This window comes from Thermobia domestica, chromosome 13, assembly GCF_964235325.1.
Source record: "Thermobia domestica chromosome 13, izTheDome1.hap1.1, whole genome shotgun sequence".
Classification (NCBI taxonomy): Eukaryota; Metazoa; Arthropoda; class Insecta; order Zygentoma; family Lepismatidae; genus Thermobia; species Thermobia domestica.
In genome coordinates this window covers 170,039,250-170,056,608 of record NC_137466.1, presented here as the reverse complement: position 1 = coordinate 170,056,608, position 17,359 = coordinate 170,039,250, and the positions used below count along the sequence as shown (strand labels likewise).

The 17,359-nt window shown below is 37.1% G+C and overlaps 1 protein-coding gene across 2 annotated transcripts in view; it reads right to left on the bottom strand.

Annotated features, from left to right (window-relative positions):
• LOC145668739 (nucleolar MIF4G domain-containing protein 1-like) overlaps positions 1-17,359 on the bottom strand; it is a 65,091-nt gene that overhangs the window by 15,519 nt on the left and 32,213 nt on the right. For both annotated transcript variants that reach the window (XM_081736868.1, XM_081736869.1), the window contains exons 5-8: positions 15,946-16,108; positions 12,615-12,733; positions 10,139-10,332; positions 6,554-6,729 (exon numbers count right to left, since the gene is read on the bottom strand). In XM_081736868.1, coding sequence (XP_081592994.1) covers positions 6,554-6,729; positions 10,139-10,332; positions 12,615-12,733; positions 15,946-16,108 — 652 coding nt within the window. The remainder of the gene's footprint in view (positions 1-6,553; positions 6,730-10,138; positions 10,333-12,614; positions 12,734-15,945; positions 16,109-17,359) is intronic.

The window sequence follows — 17,359 nt, the reverse complement described above, 5'->3', positions numbered from 1 at the left end:
ATGTGGCCATCGAATTCCTGTCTGTGGAAGATGTGACACTTATTAACATCCACCGTCGATGTGAGTGCTGTGTATGGGGAAACATGGGTGGACATTAGCACAGTGAGGAGATGAATTCAGACTGTGTGCATAGAGAATCCACCCATATCATGTTGCATGACAAGGGCCGCAATGGACGGCCAACGAATGCATCCACCTCAGAAAAGGTGAGGCAGATTGATCCACTAGTTCGCGGCGATCGGCTATTAAGCAGAGAGTGATTGCAAGACATTACTGACGTATTATAGTCTGGCAGCCAGTCCATAAGATTTGCAGAGTACCTTGCATTTTGGGGTGACCAAGGTTTTTTGATGTTTTCTTATAGATTTTGATGCGCTGAATCCAAAACTGCCGGGTGCAACCCTGGCACCCTTGAGCATTTCCCACAAAACTCACTAACGATTTCCCCTCCCCTTTTTTATTAAAAAATCGTTGACTTCGGGAAAATTATCTGTAAGTTCTGCAGTAATCAACGTACAATAACGGTTCAGACCTTGTTATGCTTCTATTGGAACAGTCTTTCCAACTATGTTAATCACTTGGGCTGCGACGAACAGGAAAGGGAAATAAAATGGGTAATTCTGGAACATTCCCTCTTAAAGCATCTTTTAGCTCTTAATATCCAAGAGCCGTTCTTCGAATCTCCATCCGGAAAGAAAATATTTTTATATTTTCATGAACTTTCGACACTAGCAAACCATATTAGGAAGGGTACCGCCCTGGCACCCTTGAACATTTCCCAGAAAACTCACAATTTCCCATCATTTGTGTTTTAGCAAAAATTATTGACTTCTGGGAAATTATCTGTAACTTCTACAGGAATTAACGTAGAATAACGGTTCAGACCTTGTTATGCTTCTATCGGAACAGTCTTTTAAACAACGTTAACCACTTGGGGCTGCAATGAACAGGAAACTAAAATAAAATGGGAAATTTCGAAAAATTTCCTCCCTAAGAATCTTTCAGCTCTTAAAGTACAAAAAGGATGGGGTGTATCTCCTTCCGAATGAAATATTTTTATATTTTCATGAACTTTCTACATTTGTAAATAACCGTACACACGGGAACTGTAACCGTAAGATACACACTTGAATAATTAAAATTTAAAAGGAATTTACATTTATAGAATTGATAAGTAGCAGAATGGATGGTACAATTATCTTCCTCATATAATTTTGGGCAGTAGGATTTATTTAGTACTTGTATTTGCTTTTGTTTTTAACAATTTAAGTTCAGTTTACGATTCCTAGCTATAAGTTCACGGATTTTAATGTTTAAATTTCCTTTTATCTTTTCATCGTTATTAATTCTAACGTTCCTCCATGTATTAATTCAACCTTTTTATATATCTACAGGTAGCAGCCATCACATAGACTTAACAGTTTTTAGTGAACATGTGGGTGAGTTTAGATACATCTGACTAATGCCAAGTGATTAAACTGTTACTGTTTTATGTGTGTTAACACGTTTCAAAGTAGTGTTTCATAGTGCATTTTTTAAAAACATGGCGGAAGAAAAGAAGTGCATTTTCAACTGCCAGAAAATACAAGAGTGGCTTATAACTGGAGGACCAGCTCGAGTTCGATCAATTATGTTGGCAAGTAATCTTAGACGTGACGGACGGTTTATTACTCTTGAGGAAAATGTGCCAGTACACTTTCATAAGGACTACGTATCAACATATACTTCGCAGTGGCATATCAAGAGAGCCAAAGAGCAGTCAACTTCAACCTCCTCTGAAGCACAGGTGAAACGGATTAGAAGATCAGACGCAAAACGTTTCAATTTTCGTACTGACTGTCTATTCTGTGGAGAGATCTGTTCCGATCCTGATCCAGAAAATCCAAGTCGATGGCGCAGATATCACCTTCTTAGAACGGCCGATCGTCCAGGGCAACCGACTATTCAAGAAGCTATCCTCAAAGTATGTGATGTTAGAAATGACGAATTATCCGAAGCTGTTCGAGTGCTTGTAAATGGAGCTGTTGGAGATTTACATGCGGCAGACACTCGTTACCACAAAGACTGTTACAATCAATTCTTGCACAGTAAGTCAGCTAAAATTTGTTCACTGAAACGCAGCATAAATAAAGGAAGTGACGGAGATGGAATCAACGCAGTCACGACAGCTTCAAAAGAAGACACCTCTCGTATTTGGAACTCCATCTAAGTTTACCATCTTTATCAACAGAACGATGGATCTAGAACTGATCATCTTGCAATTATAAGAGATGTTCAGGAAAGAATAGGGAAGACCTTCTAGTATTGTCCTCTCCTGGTGTATCCAGCATTCTTGCCTTTAAAAATCAAGCTGCTCTTGCCATGAATATTACCGAAGATGATGATGATGATGGAGAAACAATAAAAGAACTACAAAGATAATGAATGAAGTGAAGAAGCCTGATAATAGATTGAAAAGTTACGAAACTACCCTCTCTGAAGACAATATTAAAACTAATGTTAGTGAAACTTTACTTTCCCTATTAGAGATACTTGGAATTACTGAGTTACCTGCAATACTCATTGGAAATATCGTAACTGCAGCATGGACAAAGCAGCCAACTACTCTCCAGATTGCTCTTGCTATGCTTTTGAACAGCAAACGACTCACTGACGAATTCTATAAGTTTGGAATCACTTGTAGTTACAGTGAGACCCTAAGATGTAAAGAGTCAGCTGCAGCAGAAGCCAGCAAACCACCAACTTTGCAATCCCTCAACAAACGGATTTGTGCAAACTGTTGGTGACAACTTCGACACGTCTATTTCATCTCTAAATGGCCTACGTCAAACTCACAGTATGGCTCTGCTGATAACTCAAGTGGAGAAGTCATGGAGTTGCAACAGTAACAAAATTTGTCGCATTACAAAGGAAGAAATGAAGAAACGTGTTACTAGTGGAATGCCTGTACACCGGTACACAGGGCCAAAAAGCCACCAATGCCCCAACATTTCTCAGTAAAAGAAGTGCCAACTCTACAATTACTTGCATCTCAAGTTTATTCAGTCTACAGAGCACAGAGAATAGATTTCGAGTTTTTAAAGTCGATCATTAGAAGTCCTGAAGTCACTTCTGAATATGGTGGCTATAATACAAGAAAATCAACAGCCATTAAACAAATGTTAAAAGGAGTTAGTTTGAAAAAAATTGGGGTCTCAGGAAGAGATAACCAGTGATATAGAACAAGAAGCAACTGACTTTGTAGCTGCGTGCTATGGTGTAGCTGCGTGCTATGATAGAAGTTCGTATTAACGTTTGGAAAAATAAAACTGCATCTGCTCACACAAGAACCCCACTACTTTGCTCTCTTCCACCCACGTCGGAAGCTTTTAAACTAAATGTAAAGCGCGCACATCTACAAATGCTAATTTGGCTGAGTGCAGACAGGGCAGACCCACCAAATGTTGATCCAGCTTGTTATGGATGGACACATGATGAAACAACCAAATCGTTAAGGTCAGTTAGGCTTCCTCCAAATGTTGAGCCAGCTCCTGCCGATGTACTTCACCTCATCAAATGTTCCTGTTCGTCAGAAAAACCTTGTTCAACAAGAAGATGTAGTTGTGTAGGTAAACTACCTTGTACAATGTTCTGTAAATGCTTTGATGGTAAATGCTACAACAAACCAAACACGTACTCACATAACGACGCTGACGAGAGTAAAGAAAGTGGTGAGGAATAATATTACAAATAAACATGACATACTGTCATTATGAAAGTTTATCTTGAAAAACCATTTTTTACAGATAAGTGTGGCTTTTAAAATATCACTGGAACATTCATTTTCTAAGTGTGTGAAACCTCTCGAATTACAGGTGCTAGATTTTAATCAAAATCATAAAAATCGAAGAAAGTTATAAGAATATTTATTTATTTTTAAACATACGATTTATTAATACACTTGATTGATAATAGAAAATTTTGGTACAGTCTAAATACATTACATTCATGCTTAATATAAATGTCTCGAAATTGCAAATAATGCCCTAAGGGCTGATATCGTTGGAAGGATTGTTCGAACAGAAACATAAAAGGATGAAGCATTATTCTTTGTTAATTTGTATAGAAGTTCAACGTATATTTCCCGCAATGAACTATTTTTAATATACATGATGGGAAATCGTGAGTTTAATGGAAAATGGTAAAGGTGGCAACTTTTCTAATATTGTTTACTAGTGTAGAAAGTTCATGAAAATATAAAAATATTTCATTCGGAAGGAGATACACCCCATCCTTTTTGTACTTTAAGAGCTGAAAGATTCTTAGGGAGGAAATTTTTCGAAATTTCCCATTTTATTTTAGTTTCCTGTTCATTGCAGCCCCAAGTGGTTAACATTGTTTAAAAGACTGTTCCGATAGAAGCATAACAAGGTCTGAACCGTTATTCTACGTTAATTACTGTAGAAGTTACAGATAATTTCCCAGAAGTCAATAATTTTTGCTAAAACACAAATGATGGGAAATTGTGAGTTTTCTGGGAAATGTTCAAGGGTGCCAGGGCGGTACCCTTCCTAATATGGTTTGCTAGTGTCGAAAGTTCATGAAAATATAAAAATATTTTCTTTCCGGATGGAGATTCGAAGAACGGCTCTTGGATATTAAGAGCTAAAAGATGCTTTAAGAGGGAATGTTCCAGAATTACCCATTTTATTTCCCTTTCCTGTTCGTCGCAGCCCAAGTGATTAACATAGTTGGAAAGACTGTTCCAATAGAAGCATAACAAGGTCTGAACCGTTATTGTACTTTGATTGCTGTAGAAGTTACAGATAATTTCCCAGAAGTCAATAATTTTTTGCTAAAATACAAATGATGGGAAATTGTGAGTTTTCTGGGAAATGTTCAAGAGTGCCAAGGCGGTACCCTTCCTAATATGGTTTGCTAGTGTCGAAAGTTCATGAAAATATAAAAATATTTTCTTTCCGGATGGAGATTCGAGGAACGGCTCTTGGATATTAGGAGCTGAAAGATGCTTTGGGAGGGAATTTTCCAGAATTACCCATTTTATTTCCCTTTCCTGTTCATCGCAGCCCAAGTGATTAACATAGTTGGAAAGACTGTTCCAATAGAAGCATAACAAGTTTTGAATTTTTATTCTACGTTAACTACTGTAGAAGTTACAGATAATTTTCCCGGAGTAAACGATTTTTTAATAAAAAGGGGGAGGGGAAATCGTTAGTGAGTTTTGTGGGTAATGCTCAAGGGTGCCAGCGTTGCACCCGGCAGTTTTGGATTCAGCACATCAAAATCTATAAGAAAACATCAAAAAACCTTGGTCACCCCAAAATGCAAGGTTCTCTTGCTCTGCCACCAGACTATTATATGAAACAGTGAATCACATCATACACAACAAGCTTGGATACAAGGAAATATGTTTGAGGTCGGTTCCACGTCTGATTACAGTGGAAATGAACGAAGCCCGAAAATTTAGCAAGTCTCAACTGACGGAGGTACTTTTCTCATGCGCCTGGTAACTGAGGACGAGTCCTGGGCTCATCACTTCGAGCCCGAGACTAAACGCCAGTCCACAAATTAGACATCCATCTTTTCTCCATCCGAAAAAGTCCAAAACGCAGCCATCATCATGGGAAGTTATGGGCACCATCTTTGGGAATAACGAAGGTTTGGTGCAGATTGATTTTTTGAATGTGGTGCCACTGTCAACTCTAAGTGCTATGTGCAAACAGTAATGAAGTTGCATGCACATTTCTATAGAGTTCGTCCTCACAAAAATGCTATCCTTCAACACGATAACACAAGCCGAGAGACCATCGCTACCCGCACAAGAACTAATGCGAGAATGCTTTGTCACACCCACCTTACAGTTCTAATCTGGTCTGGGACATTTTGGGTGTTCCCAAAGCTTAAGGAACACCTGAAAGATCGGTGTTTCGAATCCGACATGGAGGTAATCAAGACAGTGCGTTCTTGGGTCGTCAGAGACCAGCTTCATTCTTCACTGACGACAAGCAAGAACTACTGCACCGTTGGCGCAAGTGCGTCGATGCCGGTGGAGACTATATTGAAAAATGATAGATTCCTCGGAAAGCAGAAGGTTCAAGCTTTCGTTTGAGGGTATATCGCAGTGTTCTGCTATATGGTCACCGGATGTACTTGTTTCTTTGAATATCCTTTACATGTCCCAAATATCACGTGACATGAAATCACGCTAGTGCTTCTTCGTGACCAAACGACTAAATCGCATCCTTTCTACACAATGATCTCCAGTTCGATCCTCAGTGTAGGCACAAAGACTCGGCTAAAAATCTGAATGAGTGGCGGTTCCCATACAGCTTGAACCAACAGGCCCCGTCACATATAGCCTTAGTGCTTCAAAAGGACATTAAATGAAATTAATATATCAAAAAGGATGTAACATACTACATTAATTAGTGTCCATTGCTTCTCAAGTTACATATGAATATAGAAACAACAGAAATATTTAGCTATAAAAAATGTTGAGAAAATCTAACTAGGCTAAAAGTAATTGCAAAAAAAGAATATTAAACAGTAGTACCTTTCAGTAAGTCTTCCAATGAGATTTTGAGTTCTGTCACGTAGCTTCCTTTCCGAATAAAACCTTTCATCAACTTCTTCAAATGCTCAACATGAGATACATCGTAATTTGGTATTTTATGCATGTTATTATTCTTTATAGCCAACATGATATCCAACATAAATCTCAGGCGTGCACTGGAAGAGAATATATAGTTCTTTTATTTACAAGATATCATTATAAGAGTATAATTTAAGGTGCAGGTTCTTACGATGCTATTACATACTAAGGTATCATGCAATGCATAAAACATATTTAATCCTATTTCAAAGAAAAACAAGGACAAATATTTTCCTTTTAATCTTTCTTCAGTAAGAATAAAAATGATAACCAAATGAACTGAAAAAAATGAATAAAATTCATTAACCTAACACAAAAGAGCATATATTAATATAACGTTAAAAAAAAAGGCAGTACATCTGTAATGTAATGCATCATCATTTGAATTATCATACAATGTTTCTGTTATAAAATTATCTTATTTCATTTACATACTCTTACTGAACATTTCAGTAACATTTAGATGCACTAATTAATAGTTTCTTAACCGTAAATGTTGGAAGAAATGAAAAGAATATAATTATATATATATATATATATATATATATATATATATATATATGTTCGTAGCATTAAAAACAAATTACTTGAGTGCTCATTGAACCTAGGTGAGATAAGGGAACTGGATTGTTTTGCAGTGACTGAATCGTGGTTGAATGAATCAATGAACGACAGTGAAATTAGCTTTTCTAATAATTTCACCATTTATCGTAAAGACCGCATAACTCGTGGAGGTGGAGTGATGATTTGTGTAAATAATAAGTGGAAGAGCAATAGAAGACTGGATCTCGAACGGGATTGTGAACTTATTTGGGTGGAAGTATTTATTCCAAAGCGTCGTTCTGTGTTTATTGGGTGCTTCTATAGGCCGCACAAGAACAGCCCCCAGCACATCTTAGAAGCTTGCCATGACTCACTGTTACATGCGTTGTCACACGGTGACGTCATCCTATTGGGTGATTTCAATTTTTCCATCACGTGGCAGGACAGCAAGCATGGCGTCGCTAAAGATGGAAACGACAGTTATTTCATGGACAATTTTATTCATGGACTTGGTCTATGTCAACATAATATGCATAATACCCGCAATAATAGCAATCTTGACTATATTCTCTCTAACTTAGCACCTCGTTGTGTTGTCCCATGCAGAAATCTTTTTCCCTCGGATCACGATTCCTTGGATGTTTCTTTCGATTTCCTCCCCTCCACTACTACAAACCAGCCCCTCAAAAGTAGGTCACAACTTCTTTGGAAGAAAGCCCCCTGGGGTGACATCTGCCGGGCTATTGAACTGTTTCCTTGGTGTTTGTTAGAGGTAGGAACTGTTGACGACGCTGTGGACTTATTTACATCTGTTGTCCACTCAGCCATAAAGGACTTTGTGCCGGTGAAAGCATCAAAATCGAACAGGTTTCCGGTCTGGTACGACAATGAACTTCGTGAACTTCTTAAAAACAAAAAGCTTGCCTGGACTCTATGGAAATCACATCCGAGTGACTACACATACAAAAACTTTGCTAGAATTAGAAGTCTTGCCAAGAAGGTACAGCGGCGTAAATATTTTGAATACATGGACTCAATTGGTGATTTTACTGTTAGTAACCCTAAAGTCTTTTGGTCTGTAATTAAATCTAGAACAAAATCTCCGGGCATACCGGCAACAGTTCAAGATGAAAATACTGAAGCGAGTGATGATCAAAGACCAGACCTCTTCAATAACTACTTCTGCAAAACATTTACTTCCCTTCCCTCTACAACCCATCTTCCCCCTCTCCACCCCATCTGTTCGGACACCTTATCCATTCTCTCTACCACCCCGGGCGAAGTTCTGGCTCTCTTGCTATCGTTATCTCCACATAGATCACTTGGACCTGATAAAATTAGTCCTCTCTTTCTCAACAAAACTGCTTCAGTTATTGCGGTTCCTCTATCTATCTTATTCAATAGATGCTTCAAGGAAGGGTATTATCCCACCAGTTGGAAACTAGCTCACGTGACCCCAATATACAAATCAGGACTTAAAGATCATGTATCCTCCTATAGGCCAATATATCTTCTTTCTGTAATATCAATTATCTGCGAAAAAATAATCAAAGACAGGCTACTTAAATTCACCTCACCTTACATCCATAGTTCTCAGCACGGCTTTCTACCGAGAAGCTCAAGTCTCTCAAACTTAAGTACTCTTCTTTCCTGTGCAGTCAAATGTATGAATAACAATACCCAATTAGATGTTATCTACTTTGATCTCTCGAAAGCCTTTGATTCTGTCAGTCACATTCATCTTCTTCACAAACTCTCCAATAGATTTAATGTACATGGCAAATTTCTCTCTCTAATCACAAGCTACTTGAAGGACCGTAAACAGAGAGTTATTCTTTCAGGGGCGACTTCTAACCCCCAACCCGTGATCTCAGGGGAGTGTACTTGGGCCTCTGTTGTTTGTCCTGTATATGGATGATCTCTACACGCACTTATCAGCTCAACCTAGTGGCCTTCTGCTTTTTGCTGACGATTGTAAGTTATACAGAGAAATATCGTGTCTCCATGACACAATTGCTCTACAGGAAGACATAAATTACCTTACAGGCTGGTGTGAAATGTGGCACTTGAAACTCAACAGTAAGAAATGTGACAGTATTACTATTACTTTGAAAAGGTCTCCTGTTCCCTCCACATACCATATCAACGATTCCCCTATCACACATTCCGCTAGTCATAACGATCTTGGTGTCATCTTTGATTCAAAACTCACCTTCTCTGACCACATCTCCTCAATACTAAAGAATTCAATGCGCATGTTGGGACTTCTTTATCGATTCACCGAACTACGCACTGTTTCTTCATTAGCAACTTTTTATAAGACTTTAATAGCGCCCAAGATCGAATACTCTCTCCCATATGGACCATGGCAGCACCTACACATCTCTCCAGACTTGATTCTGTTCTCAATTTCTTCATCGCTATAGTCCGTTTTCGTGTTCCTGCACTTCGAATATTATCTAAGAAGGAGCTCTTGCGACATCTTAATATTCAGACTCCTGAAGTACGCAGAATTATCTCTGACCTGAAATATCTACATAAAATAGTTAATGGAAGCTTAAGATCGGAAATATTACTTCAGGAACTATCCTTACGTGTCCCTTCCCGCATCACCCGGAATACCCACCTATTCCATCTTGCCCGTCCTAGGTTGGCTGTTATACAGAGGTCTCTTTTTTATAGAATACCAAACTGTTATAATCAAGTAACAACTGATGTGGACATTTCTTCGAGCTACCCAGTGTTTGAAAGAGCAATTAAACGAGCTTTGACGGAATAGTTTTACTTTTACACTCTTTTTTTCTATGTTGTTGTTATTGTTGTCTTGATTTTTTTCTTTCTTTTGTTAGCATGTCCCTGTGTAAAATGGCAAAGTTATGCTGTATCTGGGAATTTGTTCAATATATATATATATGATGTTAGGAAAAAGAATAATATGCATACTTGTCCTTTAATTCAGATGCTGCCAAAGCTTTTTTCTGAACCTTCAATATCATCTCTTTAAGAGCAATAGGATTATCCTTCCGTAGTGTAAATCCCACCGTTTTTAACACTAACAGAATCAGTTCAACATCCTTCTCATCAAAATCTTCACAGAACTTATCTATCAAATCAAAGATTAAGATGGAATCAAAAATCTGAAACAGAAGGATATTTATTATCAAACACAAAATCAGTAAAATTTTGTTAAATTAAAATAAAATTTAGTTACTCAATATAGTACTAATTGCTCCGCAGCTAGCAATCTGTGTGCTCAATTTCTTTATAAGCTATTTATCTTTCAAATTAATCAAATTAATAAAGAGAATCCAAAATAGTCTATTCTTGATTTTACCTTATGCAAGTAGCCAAATGATTAGGAATACTTGGAAACTTTTGAAGTTGAAAACATTGAAGAAAATAACAGGGAGCATTGAAACTGTGAAGTTTTCTGCTCGCCGAATGCAAGTTAAGGTTCTTTCTATCTCTAAGTTATTCTATCAAATGAGTTTAGTTAATCTAAAAAGTGGATTTATAGACCCCTTTACAATGTGACATTTTGTAAGCCTACAGCTGTTAGTGACAACAAATAACGAAGTTATAGTGCAACAGAATTTACGGTTCGTTACTCTAGATTTTACTTTAATTTTAAATCCAAGTACATTAAAATACATGTAAACAGGTACAAACTTTGGTGATACAGTAGTCCTATCCATAAACGTTATCGTAGTGTATTGTCCATTCAACAGCATACGTAGTGTGTTCAACAAGTATCGAACCTTACTTTGTCCCGCATAAACTAATGAGGAGCGCGAAATTTTCTTCATTGCAGATGTAGAGAGGAATCTCATGCGCAGTCGTGAATTTTTCCCGCCCGCAGAAAGCATTAGTCGCTGATAATCGGCCATTGAGTGAAGACATGTAGTGAGCGGTCGTCGGATTTCAGTTTTTTGTAAAATGATAGAAAAACTTCAGCAGCGACATAGCATCACATTTTGCCAAAAGCTTGGCGATATCCAAGCGGAAATCATTCAATCGGCTCAGTACATGCAATTTTAAACGAGAATTTGGGCATGAGAAAAGTGTCAGCGAAAATTGATTCAGGCTTTCATCGCCAAACACAACATTCCTGTGTGTCGCCAGGCTCCCTAATCACCCGACATGGCTCCCGTGTGACTTTTGGTTATTTCCCAAGTTGAAAATGCCACTAAAAGAGACCCGATTTGAGTCAAGAGAAGACATTATGCCGAATGCGACGGCACGGTTGCTCACCATTACAAAATCTGCGTTCCAGAAGTGTTTCCAACAATGACGGGAGCGCTGGGAGAAAAGTGTGTGATTTACCAAAGAGACTACTTTGAAAGGGATTAGTGTTTCGGATTTCCAAATCAATACATGTATTTTTGCCAACCAAAAGTTCGATACTTTTTGAACACATCTCGTATTATTTGTTTCAAATGTCACTAATCAAGTATTACTTATTTAAAATATCTGTATGTATATTCCGATGCTTCCAGTTATAAAATCAAACGTAAGAAAACGTAATTGAAGCGGATGAGATTCATTGGTTGACTCGGAATTTAACGTCCCTTTCCAGCTCTAAGGCTACATGAAACGTGGATTACAGCTTCCAATGGAATCCGAATATCATGAGCTCTCACTGGAAAACATACAAAGGTCTGCCACCCCGAAGACATATATACTAATCATACAACAATGAGGGAGCTCTGGAGTGAACGAGATTCGAATCTTCGATTGCTGCCTAAAAGTCCACTAAATTAACTATATAACTACGCCGCGTACTGACAAACTTAACGATATTAGTCATTTCCACTCTTTCTTTTATGGACTGATTCTTGGATTATTACGTTCTCAATTATTATAATTATTAATTCACTGGTGAGCTCTCTCGTGGCTAAATGGTTAGCATACTTCTCTTCGACACGAGAGATCCGGGTTCGATTCCCGGTGGAAGCTCATGCAGTTCGGATTCTAGTGTTCATCTGTAAATCCACATCTCATATAGCCTCGCTGCTTAAAGGACAACCAACCAACCAACAATCTAACTCACTGGTATAGTTTTTGTACGCACAAAGTATTTCGGTATAATTAGAAGTGAGCTGTTAGCTTAGAATTATTTTGAAAATTGCTAAAAGACGATTATACATCTAACAATACCGTTTAGTCAGTTCGTATACGTTTGTAAGAAGTGCCTCGCCACCCATCACATTGTAACATTCTAAGAAATATTATTACTTGTTAAATATAATGTTTATTTATAGAATTAACTCCTTAATTGGTTTATAGAGAAAAAATAAAAATCAAACTTATTTCATTATAACACGTCAGCATTGTCAGAATGTACCTGAATATTCCTTGGCTGATATTATATATTAATTAAAGAAAGTGGTTTAATTAATTAGTTTTTACAAATCAATACCTTGAAATTGTACATATGGCTGATCAAAAGCGTCAGATTATCCAATTCTTTACTTTCGTTTTTCTTCAACTCATATAAATTTGAGAATTTCTTCACCAAGGCGTGCAGAACATGTGCTCCTGCAAAAGAAAATAACTGACAATATACTTCGAAATTTTTGTAAATAAAATAGATATTTCCTACATTTTCCACTCAAAGCTTTATAAAAAAAAAAAAAAAAAAAAAATGAAACAATATACCCTATCCCATTCCAATGTATTATAAAACAATATTTTATTTACGTAACTGCAGGGTGATCCTGTAGAACAATATAAAAGTTTTAGCATTCTATCAACTTATAACTCAGCAATCAGCTCTGAATTATATACTAAATATGGGACAATTAATTTTGTCACAGCAAATATTACAAAAATCCTCCATCTTCCTCCAAACAACTGAACGAGTAGTACCATATTCTGTGATGTTTATTGAAGTATAGGAACAGTAATACTTTTATATTTATTCCTGACAGTTTCGCGCAGTTCATTCACTGTTCCTGCACGACTTCTACACACCTTACTTTTAGTCCCATAAAAAAATCCGGAGAAGTTAGGTCAGTAATCTGAGAGTCCCATTTTCTTGTCAAAATACAACTAACTGCATTCTAGGAAAGTTGGTGTTTGCTAATGCAGTGCCTGCTTTATTTATTTATTTATTTATTTATTTTAAGAGACCATAAACATTGAAGTTTGCGGTTGCACATGGAACGAAGTTGTGGAGCAACTCAACGTCATTGTGTTGAAGGGATTATTTTTAATAAGTACATGCTACACAACACATCCAATACCTTCACATTAGTCATAACTAGACTTCGGATTGATATGCACTAAAAAACGGCAAAATATGCATGCAAATATGCACTAAAAATTACAAAAATATGCACTGAAAATATGCAAATATGCACTAACGATTGTAAATATGCACCAATCAAAAACTATTTATTATCTTTAGAGAAAAAAAATGTATTACTTGAACTACTTATACTTGGTGTATATTTATGATGAATTAATGCTACAATACACATTGCATTCATCAATCAAAACATTAATGTACATCGAAAATGTTCCTTCCGTGTCACGGGTCGTTAAGGGAGAGTATTTCAAAGAAGTAATGTTACTTGCGGATAAATCTGAAATTCGTGCGTCGATGTTCCCAGGATCTTCCGAAGTACAATTTCCTCTAGGGGGCGAGCGCCCCACCTTGCCCCATGATGGGTGCCCTTGCATAGGCCTAACTAAACTAACTAACTCTATGGCCTATGGAACCCGGAGGTTCAATGTCGCTTTCACAAAAGCTCTCCACTGACTTCTATCCTTAGCTAACTGCATCCAGTTTCTACTTTGTATTCCAATCTCTGCGAGATCCATCTTAATATTGTCCTCCCATCTGCGCCTAGGTCTTCCTAATGGTCGTTTTCCTATGGGTCTTTCAGTCAAGACTTTGAAAGCATTTCTACTTTCTTCCATTCTAGCTACATGACCCGCCCACCTAAGCCTCCTAGACTTGACGACCCTAACAATGTTGGGTAAACCGTATAAACTATGTAGTTCCTCGTTATGAAGTTTCTGCCATTCCCCATTCCCGTTCCTCTTGGGTCCGAATATTCGTCTCAGGATCTTGTTCTCAAATACTTTCAGTCTATGTTCTTCCCTCAGAGTAAGTGACCATGCTTCGCAGTCATACAGAACAACAGGCATAATTATCGTTTTGTATATTGTAAGCTTCAAATTCCTCGACAGAATTCGCGACGACAAGAGATTTTGAACCGAATAGTAACACGAATTCCCTGCTTTTAGTCGACATTTAATTTCTTCGTGAATATGATTTTCCTCTGTTAATATTGATCCTAGATATTTGAAACTATCCACTTTATCAAAAGTATTATTTAATATTTTAACGCATCCATAATTTGCTGTATTCCGGTCCCGACGCACTTCCATGTATTTAGTTTTCTCTGTATTTACTTCTAAACCCATGTCCCTGCAAGCGTTTAATAAGATCTCTGCATTTCTTTCTATTGTTCTCCTATCATCACCTACTAAATTTACATCATCAGCATATGCCATAACCTGGTGAATACCGTTCAACTGTAGGCCCTGGTTGCTATCTTTGATTTTCCTTATAGCGTATTCCAGAACGAAGTTAAATAATAATGGCGACAACGCATCTTCTTGTTTCAGGTCATTTTCGAAGTGAAAGCTCGTGGACAAAAATTTTCCTACCCGGACTTTACTTTGGGATTCATTTAAACATATCTTAATCTAATTAGCTTTCTCGGTATTCCAAGTTCTGTAAGGACGTTGTATAATGTTTCTTTCCTAACCGAGTCGTACGCCTTTCTAAAATCAATAAATAGTTGATGTACCGGGGTATTGTATTCCCACTTTTTTTTTCGAGTATTTGGCGAATGGTAAATATTTGGTCGATAGTTGATCGATTTCGTCTAAATCCGCACTGTTAATCTCCAATAATTTCATCTGCGTATGGGGTCAGTCTTGCTAACAGTCTTGCTTACATAGGCTTACCGTAGAAAAATCACTCAAAAGAATACTAAACTTTTCTAAATATATCTATAGATTAAGTTTCTTGACAATATGTTTGTTTTAACCCTATTTAGAGACTATATTGCCAGATTTCTTACAGTCCATTGCTCCAAAATGTGACAAGTTTCAATTGTAAAATGTATAAATGCCATAATTGACATTACAGTAAAAAAAATAATACATAATATTAAATTTAAAAAAATAATTGCAAAAAACTAGAGCTTACACACAAAAATGAAGTTGATATTTGAAATCAGCACATCCAAATTATGGTGAACGAGGAATTGTTATCAATGCAACAAAAATTTTGTTCCCAGTGTAATGCTTTAAACAAAAATATAAATATACTAGTATATGATCAAAACATGCGCTTTCGAAAGGAACAAGAGGAAGGTGGACCGTAGAACATTCTGAGTGATAAAGGTGGTCTCGATTTGAAAAAAAAAAAAAAAAAAAAAAAAGACAGAAACGCTGTATAGACTATTCTTGCAATCGCGTTCATGACGGATTATTACACTACAAATATAAACCAATGTTGTTAAATGAACAACCGCAGCAAAAAATCACACCGCAGCAATAACAGATTCTTGAGGCCGGCAATAGCTTGAGAATTAGTTATTTTTCTGTGTTATCCCAACATTGCTCCACACTTACACAAGAAAACATTTTGAGAAAACTGATAGTGAGTAGCAAAGGAATAAATGACTATGGAATAATGAATCGAGGTACAAAAAGAAAAGAAAACTCACCGACTTCAGTTCCCACGTTTGCATGTAAGACAGCAATTAATAGCGCATGCTCCATTACTAGTCTTTCAGGTGTTAAAACTGGAGCCACTAGTGATTCCAGAAGAAGCTCTGTTAATGTTTCATTCATATCATTTCTACTATGAGAAAGATACAATTCTTCTATCTGAAATAAACAAATAAAAATAAAAACTAATTGATAAAACAGAGGGATACTCTTTTCAAATGTAACTAAAGAAATACAAGCTTCTGGCGTTTCTCATCTCTTGTTCTACATTTAATCCAATCTACTTGATACCAGGGGGGCTCAGAAAATTTTCATATCCAAGTAGAAAACGTTCACGTATGATCACAAATTTATGACAGTAATTAGATATAACCATGTGTATATTAAGTGCAAAATATAATTGCAATGCAATAATTACTCTTGCCTTCGCACGTGTTGCAAAGAATGAAGGTGTAGGAATGAAAAAATGGAATAGAACAATGATTCGATTCATCTTTCTGCAAGGCAAAGCTCCCAAATAGATTAAGACGAACTGTTCACGATATATGGTAAAGAATGTCCTTCGTATAGTGTTGTTGCTGAGTACTGCAGATATAGCCGCAAGTCGCACGGACAAAAGAGATGAAAAAAGATACGGTAAACCATCAACACAGTGAATGATGAAATGATCCGAAAAGTTGAAACCCTTTAAAAGAAGATCGTCGGATGTCCATCGAAGGAGTAAGCCATGACGTTCACCGGCTAAGTATAGGCTCCGTGGAAACGCCTACATGATCGCCTGCAAATGTTAAAGGTTTCTATACAGTGGATCTCGCGTCTGCTGATATCATTCCAAAAGCAACTAAGAGTAAAATGCTCATAACAATTGTTGGATTTTGCTAATCAGGACATAGATTTGTTCTTTTCTTCAACTAGTGACAATAGATAAGACATAGATTCATCCCTTTGATCCGGAAAAAAGTTCAAAACAGTAAAAGCATTGTGACTCTCCACCCCCTAAAAAGCCAAAAGTTCAAATGTTTGCAAAGGTCATGTTAGCTGTTTTTTCGGATGAACGTGGTATTGTCCAAACGGACTATTTATCAAAAGTCACACACTATTGGGGAATATTACGCAAACCATCCGGTCAGATTGTGTGACAAAATTAAATATAGACGAGAAATGGTGTTCAAAGGTGTGCTCATCGTACTTGATAACGCTCCAATCCATACATTCCATTTTTCTCTTGTCAAAGCACGTCAGTGTGGCTACGGTATTTTAGAGCATCCTCCGTATTCCCCAGATTTTATGCCTTCAGACTTCATCCTGAATGTCAAAAAGTTTTTGTGTGGCAACAATGTCAATAACGTCATTTCTGCGACAGAGGCGTGGCTTAGTGCCCAGAAGCTACACAGTTTTACAAAAATGGCA